At 35.5% G+C, this 16664-nt stretch overlaps 1 protein-coding gene across 3 annotated transcripts in view; it reads right to left on the bottom strand.

The window, feature by feature from the left end:
- CABCOCO1 (ciliary associated calcium binding coiled-coil 1) overlaps positions 1-16664 on the bottom strand; it is a 155123-nt gene that overhangs the window by 12304 nt on the left and 126155 nt on the right. For 2 of the 3 annotated variants that reach the window (XM_079138547.1, XM_079138546.1), the window contains 3 exons: positions 11449-11571; positions 10905-11045; positions 2813-5454 (listed from right to left, as the gene is read on the bottom strand). In XM_079138547.1, the coding sequence (XP_078994673.1) occupies positions 5380-5454; positions 10905-11045; positions 11449-11571 (339 nt within the window). In that variant the 3' untranslated portion in view covers positions 2813-5379. Of the gene's footprint in view, positions 1-2812; positions 5455-10904; positions 11046-11448; positions 11572-16664 lie in introns of those variants that run through there. The other variant, XM_079138548.1, reaches the window with a different exon arrangement.

The raw sequence follows: 16664 nt of genomic DNA on the forward strand, positions 1-16664 counted from the left end.
AGTACTGTTTTCATGGATATCCACATGATTTATGACTATTGATGTGAACCTGATCACCAAACTGAGATGTTTGTCTGGGTTTTTAACTATCAAGCTCCTCTGCCCACTTGACCCTTTCCATACCTTATTCTTTAGGAGGAAGTTGCTACGTGCAACCTACACATAAGTGGGACTCGTGCAGCTCCTTTGAGTAGCGACATAATTTTTTTGGAATTCTGCAAGGGAGAAGATTGAGTCAAGATTCTTTTAAGTAGATGGGCTTATTTTAGCTGGGGGTTATCTTGATAAGCTTTTTGTGGTTATAATTCTGCATGTTCTTTTGAAAAAGTAGGGTAATAGGGTCATGCCACCATAGTGAAGTAGAAAGAGCACTACATTAGGAGTAACAGAGTCAGAGTTTGGAAACCAGCCTGGTCAATTTCCAGGAGCATGACCCTGGAATCCCTCTTCTCTGAGAGTTGCTTAGAGTGGCCGGAGGTTCTACGTGGTAAGGTGACACAAAGGCCTCTCTTGCTATCCTTGCAGAACAAACATTTCTTTGCACAGTCTCTGGCAGGCTTTCTCTCATGTTCTGATCTCAGCTCAAAGTCTCCCCTTTGAAGAAGTTCTCAGAGCACCCTAGGTAAGGTAACTTTCCTACATCCCTAACCCTTTCGTTCCCCGACTTTGTATTATTCATTTGTACCATTGATTGTTTTATAAAACAGCACTCTATTCATTCACTTGTTTATCATATGCCTCTAGATTATAAACTTCACTAATTCCGTGATGTCAAAGACCTTATCCGTTTCATTTCATCCGAGTACCAAGAGTGTGCCCCGAACAAAACAAACTAGATTAAAAATTCAAATGACCATTGGAGACATCTTCACCGAGCATTATCTGAAACTAAAAATGAAATTAAATAGCAAAAACAGTCTGACAAAATATGGTAAACTGATCTTGATTGCTGGTACTTCCATGAAAAATGAAAGGGATTCTCAAAGCAAAGACAATTTTTAGCATTCTCTCATTGTTTTGGCATTTGTGAATTCCAACAAGATGGGATTATTTTGAGGTAGACTCATTTCACTTAGGAAACTAAATTAATAGGTATTTTGGCTGCCATGAAGGAGTTCTGCCTTCTTTTATTTAACAAATTAATGTCCAGGGGAAAAAACGACTTTGATGTCCAGAAGAGGGACATCTTCCTGAGACTCTGAAATGTGAGATGTCAGAAGTATTTCTCCTCTACAATTGCTGGGAAAAGGAGCACGTTTATTCTCTAGGGGAACTGAAGCATAATGAAATGCAATCTAAGAACATGCAAACTTATTATCTACCAGGATGGTTGAATGGTTCCAATCAAATGGAGGATAGAAATAGGGCTTTATATTTGGATTTTGGAAAAATGACTCCACAGTTATATTTAGGCGCAACAGTGCCTGCAAATACCTGAAATAGTGGCAGTCTGTGGTTTGTTCATAACATAATGAATATATTTGCTCCTTGAAACTTATCATGTGGGCTAGAAATAAAGCTCCCCAAACCATTCCTATAATAGGTGATAAGAGAAAGACTGCCCCTGGTCTCAGTGATAGTTAGGTATTATTTTTAAATTAGCTTTTCAGAGGGCTTCCTTGTGCCAAACACCACTTAGTGTAGGTGGACCCTGTGACTTTAGGAAAGTCAAACTTTCCTTATTTCTCCCACTCCTAAAAATTGTTAAAAGGAGTACTATATTTTAATTGGTGGTAGGAATCATTTTATGAGGATATTCTTTTTTCCAGGTCTTCATGGATAGAAATCCTGGTACTAGAAAGATGAGTTTTTTTTTTTTTTTTTTTTTTTTTTTTTTAAGAAACCCTAACTTATAGCAAATGTTACTTAAAACTTATCGACAATGTCCCATTATTTTTAGGTTAAAAACAAAAACCTGTAACGTGGTCTGTGATCCCGTGAGACTTCTGGCTCTGGTCAATTGTGCAGCCTCAATTTGTATCCCAGGGACTTTATACATGTCTCTCCCTCTCTGGCTGAAAAGCATCTTCTTTTATCTTTCTCTGCTTAAATTCTATCTATCTTTCAGGTCTCAGCCCAAATGTCAATACTTGCAGGAATCTTCCCTGACCTCTAACTAAACCAAACTCCTTCATTCTATACTCTCATAACTCTCTGAAGCTTGTCTTTGTCACAGTTAGTATTAACTGTGACAGATTTTTATGGCAGAGACTATATCTCTTTAGCTCACCACTAAATGTCCAAGAATATAAGAGATGTTTAATAACTATATGGTATATGAGTGAGTGAATGGAGTTGGGTTATACATTCTATCCTTGTGCAAATTTTCTAAATACATACTATGCTAATGACATAAACAAGTTTGTTCATTTGTTTTAACTAATAAGGAAAAACAAAGAATTTTATTTCGTGTTAACTAAGATGGATAGATGAAGAACATGTTTAGGCATGTGGATTTTATACTCATACAGGTCCAGGTTAAAATCTAATTCTTACCATTTGCTAACTATATGATCATGGGAAAATTACTTAAAATTTCTCTGTATTCCAGCTTCATGATCTATAAAATAGTTCAGACCTGGGTTCGAAGCACTGATCCATCACTTATTATTTGTATAACTTGGGTTAAGTTAATATCTCTAAGCTTTAGATTCTATCAGTATAAAATGGGGCCAATAATATCTATATCTGTCTATCTCTCATGTTCATGAGGAGGATTAAATGTGTGGTGTGTGTATATATTTGCTTCTATCATATAAAAAGTGCCTAATCCATCTGAGTGAAACAATAGAAGTAAATTGAAACAATAACATGAAATCATTTTTCTATTTATTACTATGACAGAGATAAAAAATTGGCTAATGTATGTTCTTGGTGACAGTGTTGAGAAAGACACATTCACATATGCTATTGGTGGATGTACAAACTGGTGAAATATCATCGACCATATTTATCAAAATTCAAAATGCAATACAATTTGTTCTAGAAATTTCTCCTCTAGAACTTCATCCTATGGGCATGATCACACATATTTACAAAGATATATGCACAAAGATGGCAAAGCAGCATCGTGACAACAGAGTCCTGGAAACAATTTAAGAAGTTCATCAACAGGACCTGTTTAAAAAGTGAGGGCATTTGTAAAATAAAATATATGGTCATTAAAATTCACTGATACAGGGAATTATCTCCCAGATGCATTATTTGATGAACAATCTAAAGAGCAATGCAAATCATGTTTGAAAAGAACACTTACACAAACACCCAATTGTTTGGGCGAACAATACTTTTCTAAGCATTTGATGAAAGCTGTGGTTGCCCCTGGGGAGAAGAATATGGGTACCTAGGGAGAGACTTATTTTTCATCATTGTATGTGTTGAAATTTTTTTTTTAAATTTACAAATGCCTATGTTCCTTTATTGATTCAGTATTAATTGAAAAGCATAGAGAATGTGAATTAACATTTCTGGCTGCTGCTACTTTGTTTTTCTTCCTATTATTATTAGGTCTTAAATTTGAACTGTGGCAGAGATCTCTGGGGAAAGGTGTAGGGCAGCAGAGCGACAGAGTGGTCATTGTGTGCATGGGATGACCTCACAGGAGGGGGAGGATATGCCTATCCACAGGTGCCAGGAGACAGAGGAGGCTGAGAATTCAGGCAGAGAGGAGGATCCAACACTTGGACCATGGGTGTTAGGTATGAGCAGTGGAGTTTTGTGCATTTCTGAGGTAACAGAAACAATGAATATTCTTTGATATGAACTTATTGAATCCTCATAACTACCTAAAAATGAGTATTATCTCCATTTAATTGATGAACAGAGTTTGAGTAGCTTTTCCAGGGTCATATACCAGCCATGGTAAAGCCAGCATCAGACCTGAGCACAGTACAGAGGCCCCTGCTTCAGGCATATCTAGAGTATATTGTCTCTTTGTAGTGTTTACTTTTGATTTGGTTGTAGACTCCTGGTATCCTTGCTCAAATAAACAGTCTTTATTAGAAGTTCAGGTCCACTCTGTGCCAATGATTGCCTCTGAAGTTGTGCTTGGTGAATTCTAGAAGCTTTATTCCCTGTTTGCAGTTATCCCAGTTTCACTGTTTTCCCAGGAGAAAAGACTGCTGAGAGAAACAGACTTAGGAGCTCTCCTAATGGTCTCTTACTGCCCTTAAAGTTTTTATTCAGGAAGGACAGTTCAGGGAAGAAACACATATCCAGTCCTGCTGCCTTGGAGCTGGATGAATAATAAACATGGCTTATGACTTTGCTTTCTTTGTTGATCAGAATAGTTAGAAAATGACCAAAAGCTGTCCCATATGAATATATTTTGGGCAGTTTCTTTGATACTAATAGAAAAGGTAAGGGGATAGCCTATATTCAACCAAGTGCCACCCAGATGCACTTGAAAATTTTTGAGGGAATCACCTAGCCATGCTCTGTCCCCATTCCAGAATACTCTGAAGTCCAAAAACTTTGGAAAGGGCTTAGGCAGTAATTAATTAGTCTAACTAGGGACAATCACTAGGCTCATGGCTATTTTTGTTTTGAAATTATATGTTCCAAAGGGTATTTAAAGACATGAGGTATTGTTCAATTATTGTTCAATTATTGCACTGCAATAAAATGGTTAATTTTGGGAGCTGTGTGAGTTTGATTTGTATTTAAGATTTTTACAATCTATATATAGGTTGGTCTTTAATAACCGTTTATACATTGCTTCTTTTTATATAGGTCATGTATTCTCCTGGGAGAGTAACAAGATTAGAAATAACAAATACAGTGCAGAATAAATTAAAATGCTTCAAACTGCATTATATAATTTCAGAAAATTGGTTTCACACTGAAACGTTTAAATAAGAAAACCAAATGATTTAAGTAAAAAAATTCCTTAGTATAAGCATTTGAATTGTCATTGTTTAGCAAGTTTTGTCTTCAGCAGTGTGGTACTGGAACCTTTTCACAGTACTCCAGTAATGTGACAGTTCCTTTGGATCAATATGAATAAAATTATTATTATTTTTCTTTATTTCTGGTTATTTAAAGAAGTTGGCTTCATTCTTGCTGAAGATGAATAGTATTTATTAGTCAAAATGTCAAAGGACTATCCTAAAAGTAATTGTTTTTTTATATATAATTCTCCAAACTTGTACACAAAACACTTTCATTACACTCAGTTCAATAAATTCGGAGGTTGTTATGGGACAGGAGATGGCAAAATTGGGGCCAATATTATTCTAATTACTTGGGCTAATAAAAAGTGGGTCTTGGTTTTCTTTTCACAACTAAATGAAGGAGATGTGATGCTCTAGAGAATCTATTATTCTGGCTTGTTTTGTTTGTTTCTGTGAAGTTTAGCATCACTCTTCTTGTTCTGAGTCCTCAGGCCTTTTTCAATTTTTCTATTCGTGCATTAAAGGCCTCTTCCTGTATTTGTAGCTTTTCGTTTATCTCAGTCTGTGAAGACAATCATAAAAAAGTGGTTATGATGGAGCTATCTTTCGCTGCACATTGTCTTTGTGGTTTTGACATACTATAGTGCCTAAAGACAGACATTATCCCTCACACACCTTCCTGTTTTGCAGACATAGCCGTGTTTCAGCCTGTAGTGATGTGATAACACTTTATCATATTTCTCTGCACATTCCCAATGTATAGCATGTCTACTATGAACAGGAAGTGGTATTTGGACAGCCATTTTTCACATAGCCTTGTGCTGGAAGATAGGATAATTTATCTGTATTTTCAGACAGACTTTACCAATAAGCACCGAATCAGAATAACTGCTTTGGGCTCAGTTATTGCAGTGTTGTTGGTACCTCCACCCCTTTGCATTGAATGATTTTGTCTTCTGTGTAATGCATTCTAAATAGGATTCCATAAAGCTTTTGTTGTGAAATAACGACACAAATAATCTTACAATTAGAACAATTCTCCTAATTAAGAGTATTCATCATACATTATAAGTCTTGGAATGATGCCATTTTGTGGTATATTTTTGGTTAAAAAAAAAAAGTATGCAGTTGTTGACAGGTTTTTGTGATTACTACAGCTGTGATAGCATTTAGCCTCTGGCAGTGATATCTGTGGACTAACATTGCTACCTGCACAATTCCAGAAATACTTACACATTATCTGAACATTAGTAGCTCTGGAAATGTCTTCCTTTTATCACAATGAATAATAAAATTACATACAGAGAAACCAGCGTTTGTTGACATGACAAAATTGGTGTTTTTGTTGTTGTCTGGTGATTTTAAAATATCTATGAGTGTATGAAGAGTAGTTTATACACATGCATGTTGAGAATATGTATACACACATACTCTCTCTCTATATAAGAAACATAATTTGAGTTCTTTAGGGTAATTGTATTTTGAGAAACTTTTATTATTTAGCTTTGAAGAAATCTGGAGCCTAGGGATATAGCTCGATGGTAGAATGCTTGCCTAGTATGTGTGAGGGCCTGAGTTCAATCCCCAGAAAATTAAAGAAAAAAAAAAAAAAAGCAAGAACTAGATAGAAAAAGTTTTAAATATCAATACTGGTTTAGGTCCTGATATAATTTTTTATATTTATTTACTTATTTATTTAGTTTTAAGAGTGTAACTATAAAACATCTGAAATGTCTCCCTGGCTATCTTATTTGGTAAGATTTTGCTTTACCTTCATAGTAAGAGTTGCTATTTCTGACAAGATTGCATTGCTGTCAATAATTGAAGATTCAGAATTCATATGAAGATCAGTCTTTCTTGGTTTAAATTTTTTAAGCTCTGGGATCAAGCTTTGGGCTCTGGTTTCTTATCTTTTCCTTTATTAGTACTTGGGTTGAGGAGGAAAGCAATGGTCCTTTAGGTTACAAGGGAACTCTCATTTTTCAGGATTCACTAAGTCTCCTCATGCATAATTTTGGGAGAGTCAAAGGGAACTTAGTCTATGAGTGAGGAGACCGAGGTCCTACTTTAGATATGTAACATTGGGCAAGTAATTTAATCACTCTGGCTATTAACCCTTATCTGAAAAATTAGGTATGAGAATAGGATTTTGTTGACAATTTATCCTAGATTTAAGCTCACAATTCCAACTTCCAATTTTGTGATATACTTCACAAATGGCATATTTCATTGATATCTTGTTATGAAATATATTAAACATTTGTCACTCTTGTCACTAAAGTAAATTAGTGGGACAGAACATATCAGACCATGTAGGGGTTGAAATGGTTTGAAGAAATAATCTTGTCACAATTCCAAAAGATTAGGAAGGTTTGTTCTACCCAAACAGTTGATTCTTCCCACTTTCATTAATGTTCTATGTCCACCAATAATATCAGACAAATATGGATGGACTGTCATCTACCAGCTTCTGTTTCACTACCTCACTTAGAGATCTTTCAGGTATTTCAATGAGAAAGAATTTACTGAAACAAATGTAGATCTTGTAGAAAAGATTCACGAAGGTAAGGTATACCTGACAGGGTGGTGCACTGCCCGAAAAGAAACCTTTCAGCTCTCCAGAACTTGGTAATCAGTAATGGTATCATAAGTTTGGGGCCAACCACCAGAGCCAGGATCAAAAGACTCCTTGTCAAGTCAAGGACAGGTTTTTCATGGGTCTGCCATGTATCCTTGTTATTTCTTAGAACACTTATAACAGACAAGTTATCCCACAACCATTAGGGTTGGGTCTGGTTCTATATCCTTTAGGAAAGAATGCACAACCCATGACCTCAGTTCAACAGCCTTTGATTGACACTTACTGTTTTGGTTTAGATTTTATGTGTCCCCCAAAAGCTCATGTAAGGCAATGGAAGAATGTTCAGAGGTGAATGATTAGATTATGAGAGATTATGAGATCATGATCCACTGATTTGTTGTGACCTAATCAGTGGAATAATTCACTTGAATGGATTAACTCTAGGCAGGTAGAGTATGGTTGGAGGAAGTAGGTTACTGCAGATGTGCCTTTGAGCACATTATGTTTTGTCCGTGCTGAGCAGAGCTCTCTTTGTTTCCTGGATGTCATGAACTGAGGCACTTTCCTCTGCCATGCTCCATGATGTTCTGTCTCAGTTAGGATACAGAGTTAAGTAGCTGGCCAACCATGGACTGAGCCTCTAAAACCTTCAGCCTAAACAAACTCTTACTCCTCTAAGTTGTTCTTGTCAGATATAGTGATCATAGCAATACAAAGTTAGCTAAAACAACTACTTTCCTAACCTGGAAAATTCAAAATTGACCTAAAGATGTCCTTAGTCATCTTAAGACTTCCCTCAAGTTTTTCACATTATTTTACCCTATTGCTGAAACAAGGGCCAACAGCCAACATTCACTGTAAGAATTTAGTGTTAGCATTCATATTTCTCTGAAATGTAATTCTTTAAATATATTAAAGTTTGCTCCATTGGGTGTAATTTTTATTATATTACTCAGGGCCAAAATAATTTCATTTTGAATATATCTTTAAAATTAAAATACCTAAACTATGTAGGCTTAAAATGTTTGCTCTATTCAATATTATTTTAATGAACATCTGAGGGCCAAGATAACTTCATTCTTAATAAATCTCTTAAACTATAAAGTGAATCAATGGGAAAAAAAGTGGATTAACATAAAAAAGTAAGGATTCATGCTACATTTTCAGAAATTTCTATGTTATAGAAGATGAATTATATTTATTACCACACTAGAGATGAAGCTCTGAAAAAAATGTGTTTAAAACATGAGTTCTCTACTGCCTTTTTCTGCAAATACTGTAGTAACAATATGATGTTCAAATAAGGAAGGAGAAAAAAACTATGGGAAAATTGAAAACATCTTACAAGTGACAATTCATTACTCATACAGCATATTTGTTCAGAAGGAATATATAATATACACAAATCATTGACATGCAGCTACCTTTGAAAAGGGTCATGGCAGTTTTTACACCCAGGGTACACTGGGAGTCAGGTTTTAGAAGCAGAATATAACTTACCCATCTGATACAGAAGGAGAAATTTAGGCAAGCAAAGAGTAATTACCCAACTTGGAATTTGACCAAGACACTAGGGTAAACACTGAAAAGTATCACCCCACAACTATATTAAAATCCAAACTATTCTGGCCATGATATTAGATGTTATGTGGTTTTTGTGGATAACACTGGAATTAGGACTAGACTTCAGCTTGCAGCTCCCATTCAGAACCTTTCATCAGTTGTCGACCCTGGAAACTCTATAGACAAATGACTTAATCTTTCTGTGCCTCATTTTCTAATTTATTTAGGCAAGTACCCTCTTCACTTACATTGAGTATATTAGGATTACTGAGAGAAAATACATAAAGGGGTTAGCTATCTTGAGACATTGCATAAATCCAAATCATCTTGCCATTTCATTGAAAAACTGGCACTAATTTGGCTCATGCTGATGTCCACAGATCCACTTAATATGGAAATGATCATGGCACCTAAAGGAGCTGAATCTCTCTCCTCTGGTCCAAGTTCTGTCTGTGCCTAATTACATTTAGGTGAGCAAGCTAATGAACTTCCAGGATGGCTTCAGGCCAATGGGAAGATAATGTGCATATATAGCAATCACATTCTTTCTGTTATAGAGTAGAGGTATAAGCACCACAGATTCTAATATGTTTTAAAAAGTCAGTGAATAGTTAAAAACATACTGTTCACGACATGGAACATGACCTTGGTAAAGATGTTTTCAATTTTTTGGGCCTGCAAACAATTCTATTGCTGTCTAGTAGTTCTTCGGCAATAATTTCAGAGCCACAGGATTGCAAAGGAGCCCAGGGCCATGATTATACATAAACTATATTTAGATGAAATGTTATCAAATCTAAAGAGGAGATATGTTCTGAACTCAGCTTAATTCAACTGCACTCTGCCCTTCCACACAGTAACTAGTTATTACATTCATGGGGTTGTTAACAATAAAGCTTTGTGTAAAACGTGTTCTTCCACTATTTCTGGTAAACACTAAACACCCCTTATTAAGCTGAGGACTTTGGCTGATTCTGTTGCCACCAAATCATTAAATGTTAGTGTAAATAGTGCAATAACATTTGACGATTAAACAAGTAACAAGGTATGCTTATGCCAATCTAATCTTTTGCTCTTTTAAAATTGGTTGTTAATACTGTGTGCTTTTTATATCTTGTATCAAGTTCAGATAACAACTAAATCTTCCCCTGAGATGCATTAGTATTTTAAATATGCACTGTGTTGTCCTGCTGATTTATGGTCATTTCTAAGAAATTGCAAATTCATTCAAAACATGCAATTCACTTATTTAATCATGTGGCCTGGAGAATTATGTGAATTCCTGTAACTCTTTGATGTTAGGTAGAAATGGTTGTTTGTTGGGCAGAATGAAAAAGAACTAAGCATAAAGTTAAGCTGGCTGATAGATCAATGGCAGCTACTGGGATATTGGTAGCTGTCAGTACTGTTTTCATGTAACTTTTGACATAAAATGTTAAGCTACTTGATGTGTGAAAAGAAACCAACTATCTGAGAGGGATTTCAAAGACATTTTAGAGATTTGGTGAGAAGACTTAGTTAAAAATGATGATTTGATCTTCAGTGTGTATTATTTAGAAACGTACCACAATTATTCTTGCATACACAATGTTTAGAGTGTAGCAAGACACAGAGTTTTTAACCTTATTATTATTATTTTTTGGTTTTGATGTTGATTTTGTAAACTGATAACACACACCATACTAAATGCTATAGGCAAATCTATGTTGTGATCTTATTGATTTAACTGAGAATTATGTGCAGATTTTAAATTGAACTCCATCATAATTATCACTCTTGATGGCACAGTGTTGACAGTGTTTACAGATTCTGAGTTTGGCTAATTAATCAATAATAAGGTAAGTAAGTACACTATCAGTGCTGAGTACCTGAATGCCTGTTAAAATGTCCTCTGTGACTTGAGCCAGGACTGATTTTACATCTTCAATGGTGAAGCCAACTAAAGGATCCATGTCTGAAGTGTCGGATTCTGACTGGGCGTGTTCAGGGCCTTGTTCTTGATCCAAGCCCTAGAATATTGAAAGAAAACAACATCAAATGATTTCTAGGGTATTCAGTGATTTATATGCGGTATAAGCTTCTGTTGGGAGATATTCTATCAGGAATGATGTTTTGATTTGAAATTACTCTGCATTTTCATTATTCATGGGGGATTACAGGAGATCAAGTCATGGTGCCAAGCAGTGCCCACTTTTGGGAAAGTGAAGGTGAAGATTAAGGAGCATAGAGTGGAAGAGATTGAAATTGCCAAAGCACAGTTATTTGGCCCATCTTTGAATCACTATAAGAAATACATATGTCTGGTTGAGAAAAATCAGAGGCCAAGAAAATGGAAAGACATTTGTTTTCCCTCTCGCCTCTACAAAATGTAGTGCTGAGGTAGTGTGAATGAAAAGACAGAAGGGAACCCACCTTTATTTCTGTATCTGATGTTGAGGGTGGCTCTATGAATGTTGAATGAATATCCAATGAGATTCCTTCTACCAGAGGCTCTGGGAATGGGCGGACTGAAGTCTTGACAACCTCTATCAGTTGCTGGAGAGGAAGAGAAGAGCTAAAGTATGACAGTGTTCAGTGAGTAACAACAATTCAGTCAGTTGCCTTATGTACCTGCCATACTTTCAAGTCTGGTATATTTTAAGTGCTTATTGCTTCTGATTATTATTTTTTTTTTTTGGTACCAGAGATTGAACCTACAGGTGCTTAACCACTTAGCCACATTCCCAGTCCCTTTTTATATTTTATTTAGAGACAGAGTCTTGCTGAGTTGCTTAGGGCCTCACTCAGTTGCTGAGGCTGGCTTTGAACTCGCAATCCTACTGCCTCAGCCTCCAGAGCCTCTGGGATTATAGGCAGGAACCACTGTGGCCAGCTCTTCTGAATTCTTGATGTCACTGCCTTCTTGGTTATTTGTTGCTTTTTGAACTTCATCTTTCTCAGCTACTCTAAACTAGTATTTTCTTTTCCCATTTTCTTATTCTCTTTCTATACTCAATGGTATGGGATTTCATTTTGTATTGCTTTGGCCTTTGTTTCAAGCCTCAGCCCCTTACTCCTGCTGACAAACACTCTGTCAGTAGAGAACCAAGTTCTAGATCCCCTGTATATCTTCTCCAGTGCTTATCACACCCAGTAATAGCCTGGTGGTGATTGATATTACTCAGCAGAATATAGCTGTTTTTGTGGGCTGCGCTGAAGCAAGTAGCCATCGACAACGTGGTAACCAGGAGAATGCGGCTTGAAAGGTTGATATGTAGAGCCAGAAGGGTTTACTGAAACACAGAGGGCAGAGCAAGATTTTTACCACCGTCAGCTGACAACTCTTTAGCAAGAGTATGTCAGTGGGAGGGAGGCTGGTAGTCACCATTGGAAGGGAAGAAAAAGTAGAGTCAACTTTGGCAGTGCCTATCCCACCAGGACTTGGGGAAGAGAAAGAAGAGATGAAGTGCAAACAGCATTAAACATCTGTTCTTTTGGTTCTCATTCCATGTTTAACATGCAGCGTTTTGACCATAATTTGATTTCCCATCCCAATTGATCTGTGAAGACATGCCCACTTGAGTGTTTTGGTTTCTATGCCTTTTATATTCCTCACTCTAAATCAATAAATGGTTTTAGTTTATATGGTACATTCTCATGAGCTTGTGAGTACAGTTCTGAGAAGTACCTCACTGTATGCTGATAAGTTTGAAGATAAAACTTTGAAAACATATGAATTCACCAAATAATTACTATCTTCTGTAGCTTATAGAAGATCATGAAATATTATATGTTCATTTCTAACTTCACAATATTTCAAATAAACATATTTCATGATTTAAATATTAATATTTTATTCAGAAAAGGTTCAGAATATACTGGAAATGAAGTTATTTCTTGGCCTTACCAATTTGTAGGTATTTGGCAATGAATTTGTATAGGAGAAATGCTTATAGGAGAATGCTGCTTAGTGTAATCATATGGAAGCACTGAAGTATCCTAACTTTACAGGCACTGAGATTTGGAAATGAAGAGATTGAAGGATTGGTCTAAGGTCAAATACTTATTCAGTAACAGGGCTGGCAGTTAAATGCTGGTGTATTGACCCCTTGGTCTATGCAGTTTTCAGTAAACTGTAATACAACATCAAGTTGCCTTACTTGGAAATTATTGATATTATTAAGTACTTCAATTTTTATTCTGTTAGATGATCTCATTCCAGGTTGTTTATCTTAAGTTGACCAAATGTTAACCAAAACAGAATATTGAACTGGGCACAGTGGTACAAGATTGCAAGTTCAGGAGGCTGAGGCAGGAGGATCAAAAGTTCAAGGCCAGCCTCAGCAACTTAGGAGGGCCCTAGGCAACTTAGACCCTATCTCACAATAAAGAACAAAAAGGGCTGGGGATGTTACTCAGTGGTTAAGCACCCTGGGTTCAATGCCTGGTAGCAAACAAACAAAAACCCCCAGAATATTGAAAAAAGCGTAAGAACAGTTCTTTTTTCTCATCGCATTCATGAAACCATTGTTTTCCTAAATAGGGCATATAAAGGTTTCTATCTTCTCACCTCTTTCTACATCTTTCTACCACTCTTGGTTTGTATCTTTCTGTGTCTTCTATTGCTCTTTATTTTCCCAAGCTAGGGGAAGGACACAGCTAAACCTTTTAGTGTCTTTAGAAATATTAGAGGTAAAATAAATAAGCTGAATGTGGAAATCAGAAGCAAGGAAGATGGTGAGGTATTTACTTATGGGTATAGACTTTAATATACAGTAAGAAACTGAAAGTTCTGGGTGCAGGTGTTAGGGGTGAATCCTTGAAAAGAAGAAAACTGCCGTTTATTGAACTTACTGCAGGCACGTAGCTCGCAAGGTGAAAGTGTTTGCTTTTAATGAAGCAGAATTTTGTCTGCTATGACCGTATTTGTCTTATTGCTTGCTATGCTTTTCTATTCACAGTCTAGGACTTTCTGCTAATGTGCCCTCCCCTGGTGAAGTTCTTAATAGATAGCCTCTCCATTCTGGTAATAGCAGATTCTACCATCTACTCTTTAGTACTCCTTTCCCACGAGGTTATACACATAAATGCAAATGGATACTTGAGTTCAAGTCTCTCATTTTATTCCTCATATCCATGTGATCTAGATTTTTTTTTATACGGTTCATCTGAAGTACTTTTCAGCTACCCAGTTTTCTGTTTTTATGGCACTCGTGTGTGTGTGTGTGTGTGTGTGTGTGTGTGTGTGTGTGTGTGTGTACTGGGCACACACTTGGAAACTTGGCACTTTACAGTTCCACATCATAATTTCTTTGGTAGAGTGCAGCTCCCATTTATTCCAAGAAGCTGACGTTCTGAATGACAGTGGGCTTTTCTTTTCCTTGATTTTTTATGAGTGTAGCTTATGTAACTACTAGATCAATTTAATTTGTGCACAAAACCCGGGGGCGAGAATTTCTTTTCTTCTGGCATTTTGCATACTATCGATGAAACAAACCATGGCTGTTTTTCTCTTTCATGAAGAGTTACATTTAGCTATTACTGAGTTACTATAAGGAAAAGAAATATCCCAATTTCAGATGAGGGTAGAAATAAAATTTTCATTAATAGTAGGAACTTTCAAATACATAGTGTGAAATAAACAATGCCCAGAAGCATCTCAGTGATTTTTCCCCATTAAAAAAATGGCAGCCTTTCTTTAAACAACAAGTTTAAGGAAAATTAGAATCAATAATTGTGTGAGAACACAGAGCCAACAAATATGCTTAAGAGAAACCGTCTGATGCAATACTTTCTTTTAAAAAAATACAATTAGGGCTTTGTATTTTTTTTTTTAACAAAACCTCATGTTTTACAACATCACTGGTTCTGTAATAAAATCTATTTAAAACAGAGAGACATGGTCAGCTTTATTAAGTTAGATTTTTTGAAAGAACATTATAATTTCCTCAAGTCTATGAATAGTTGAAGCAAATTAAATAAAGCTAGTTTTATAACTATTTTTATACATTCCTGTAGAATTGTAATTGTCTCATATTTGTTTCCTCAAAAGTCTAATATGTTACCTCTTAAATCTGGAAAAATAAAAACAGAAAAAGGATCAAGCAAGTTTATTAAAAAAACACTCCTATTTGGTACCCTGACTTAGCAACCCCTCTTTTTCCATATAGGAATAGCACCCATAATATTCAGATCAGGAAACAAAGGGAAGGACTTTAAGTGACTTGCCTGGGGCCTAATGCTGAGATTAAAAATCAGGAGTTTCTGATTATACACATATATCCATTTGGCCAAATGATTGGTTTTGCTTGACTTTCAAATACCCCCTAAATATTACTTTGAATGTAAAGCAATAAATGTGTTTCTCTTGCCATTTTGAATGCTTGCACACAAATGGATATAATAAAAACAATCATGTTGTTCCATGTGAATGCCATTTATATTTTTTCTGATAATGAGCAGAACATTTGAACCAAGGTGAGTACATTAAAAGCTCTAATAAAGAAGAGAATAGATTTCTAAACAGAATAATGGACTGTTAAGTGAACATACGATAAATAACATCTACAGATGTGGTCACTAGAAAATTAGTTTTGCATAACTTACCAATCTACATTTCCCCCAGATGTTATCTGTTACATGAAAATTAAGTTAGCTATATTGTTCATTATGTGCACATTGCCTTAGTGTTATTTAAGACAGTTTACAATCTGCGCTTTAGTTGAATTGTACTACGGTATTTAAGGAATATCAAGAAAATGGCTTTTTGGCACAGTTTAATTCTCAAAAGTACAAATTTTCATTGTCGTACACCATGTATTTTTTTAAAAATGCAAGATCTTTACTTACAAGCCAAATGAAATTATTAGAAATCTTTTAAAAATGTGTATTTTCAATATTAATTGGACATCTATTGTGGGAATCAATGCTAAGAATTTTGATCTGTCTTGGAAATAAGTACAGATCAGTTTGGGTTTAAAAACACAGTTTTAGGAATTATATTCTGCTTCTAGTTCTTACGTGTCTGAGTAGTATAAAGATTTTATCTCAATGCTGTATTACTTCATGCTTTCTTTTTCTGTTATATGTTAATTTTACCAGTAGTATGGGCTCAGACTCATTGCTTTCTTCAGTAATGCTTGTTTGGAGAAATTGTAGGTGATTTGTTGGTAGTGTTTGTACCACTAAAATCCATAATTAAGGTGGTACTTGTTACATTATTAAAAATATTATTAAATTATTTAACATATTAAAAAGGCTATTGAGATTATAACTTTTCAGTATTTTGAATGGCAATAAGCAAGATAAGTCTGTTCAGTACGTTTTGAGCCACCAGGCACACAGACAAAAAAGTGGATTTTCTTTGAAAAGACATTTGTTTGGAATTGTCAGAGGATGACTTCATATGTAAATCAGAACTTACTAAAATATGTCAAAGTTTCAAAAGCAAACTTTATTGCCAACTTTCCCCACTATTAACTAAGTGAAAAAGGCACAAAAATTCCAGTAATATTTTAACTATTTTCCCCCTTGAAGAAAAACATTACTCATTTGCAAGTCTAATTAAGAAGTACTTGTGTGGTTCTGGAAATTTTTAACAAAAAATTGTAACTCATTGCCCACAATACACTGCACATAAAGTACCAACA

The sequence above is a fragment of the Sciurus vulgaris genome (assembly GCF_902686455.1).
Source record: "Sciurus vulgaris genome assembly, chromosome: 4".
In the NCBI taxonomy this organism is placed as follows: Eukaryota; Metazoa; Chordata; class Mammalia; order Rodentia; family Sciuridae; genus Sciurus; species Sciurus vulgaris.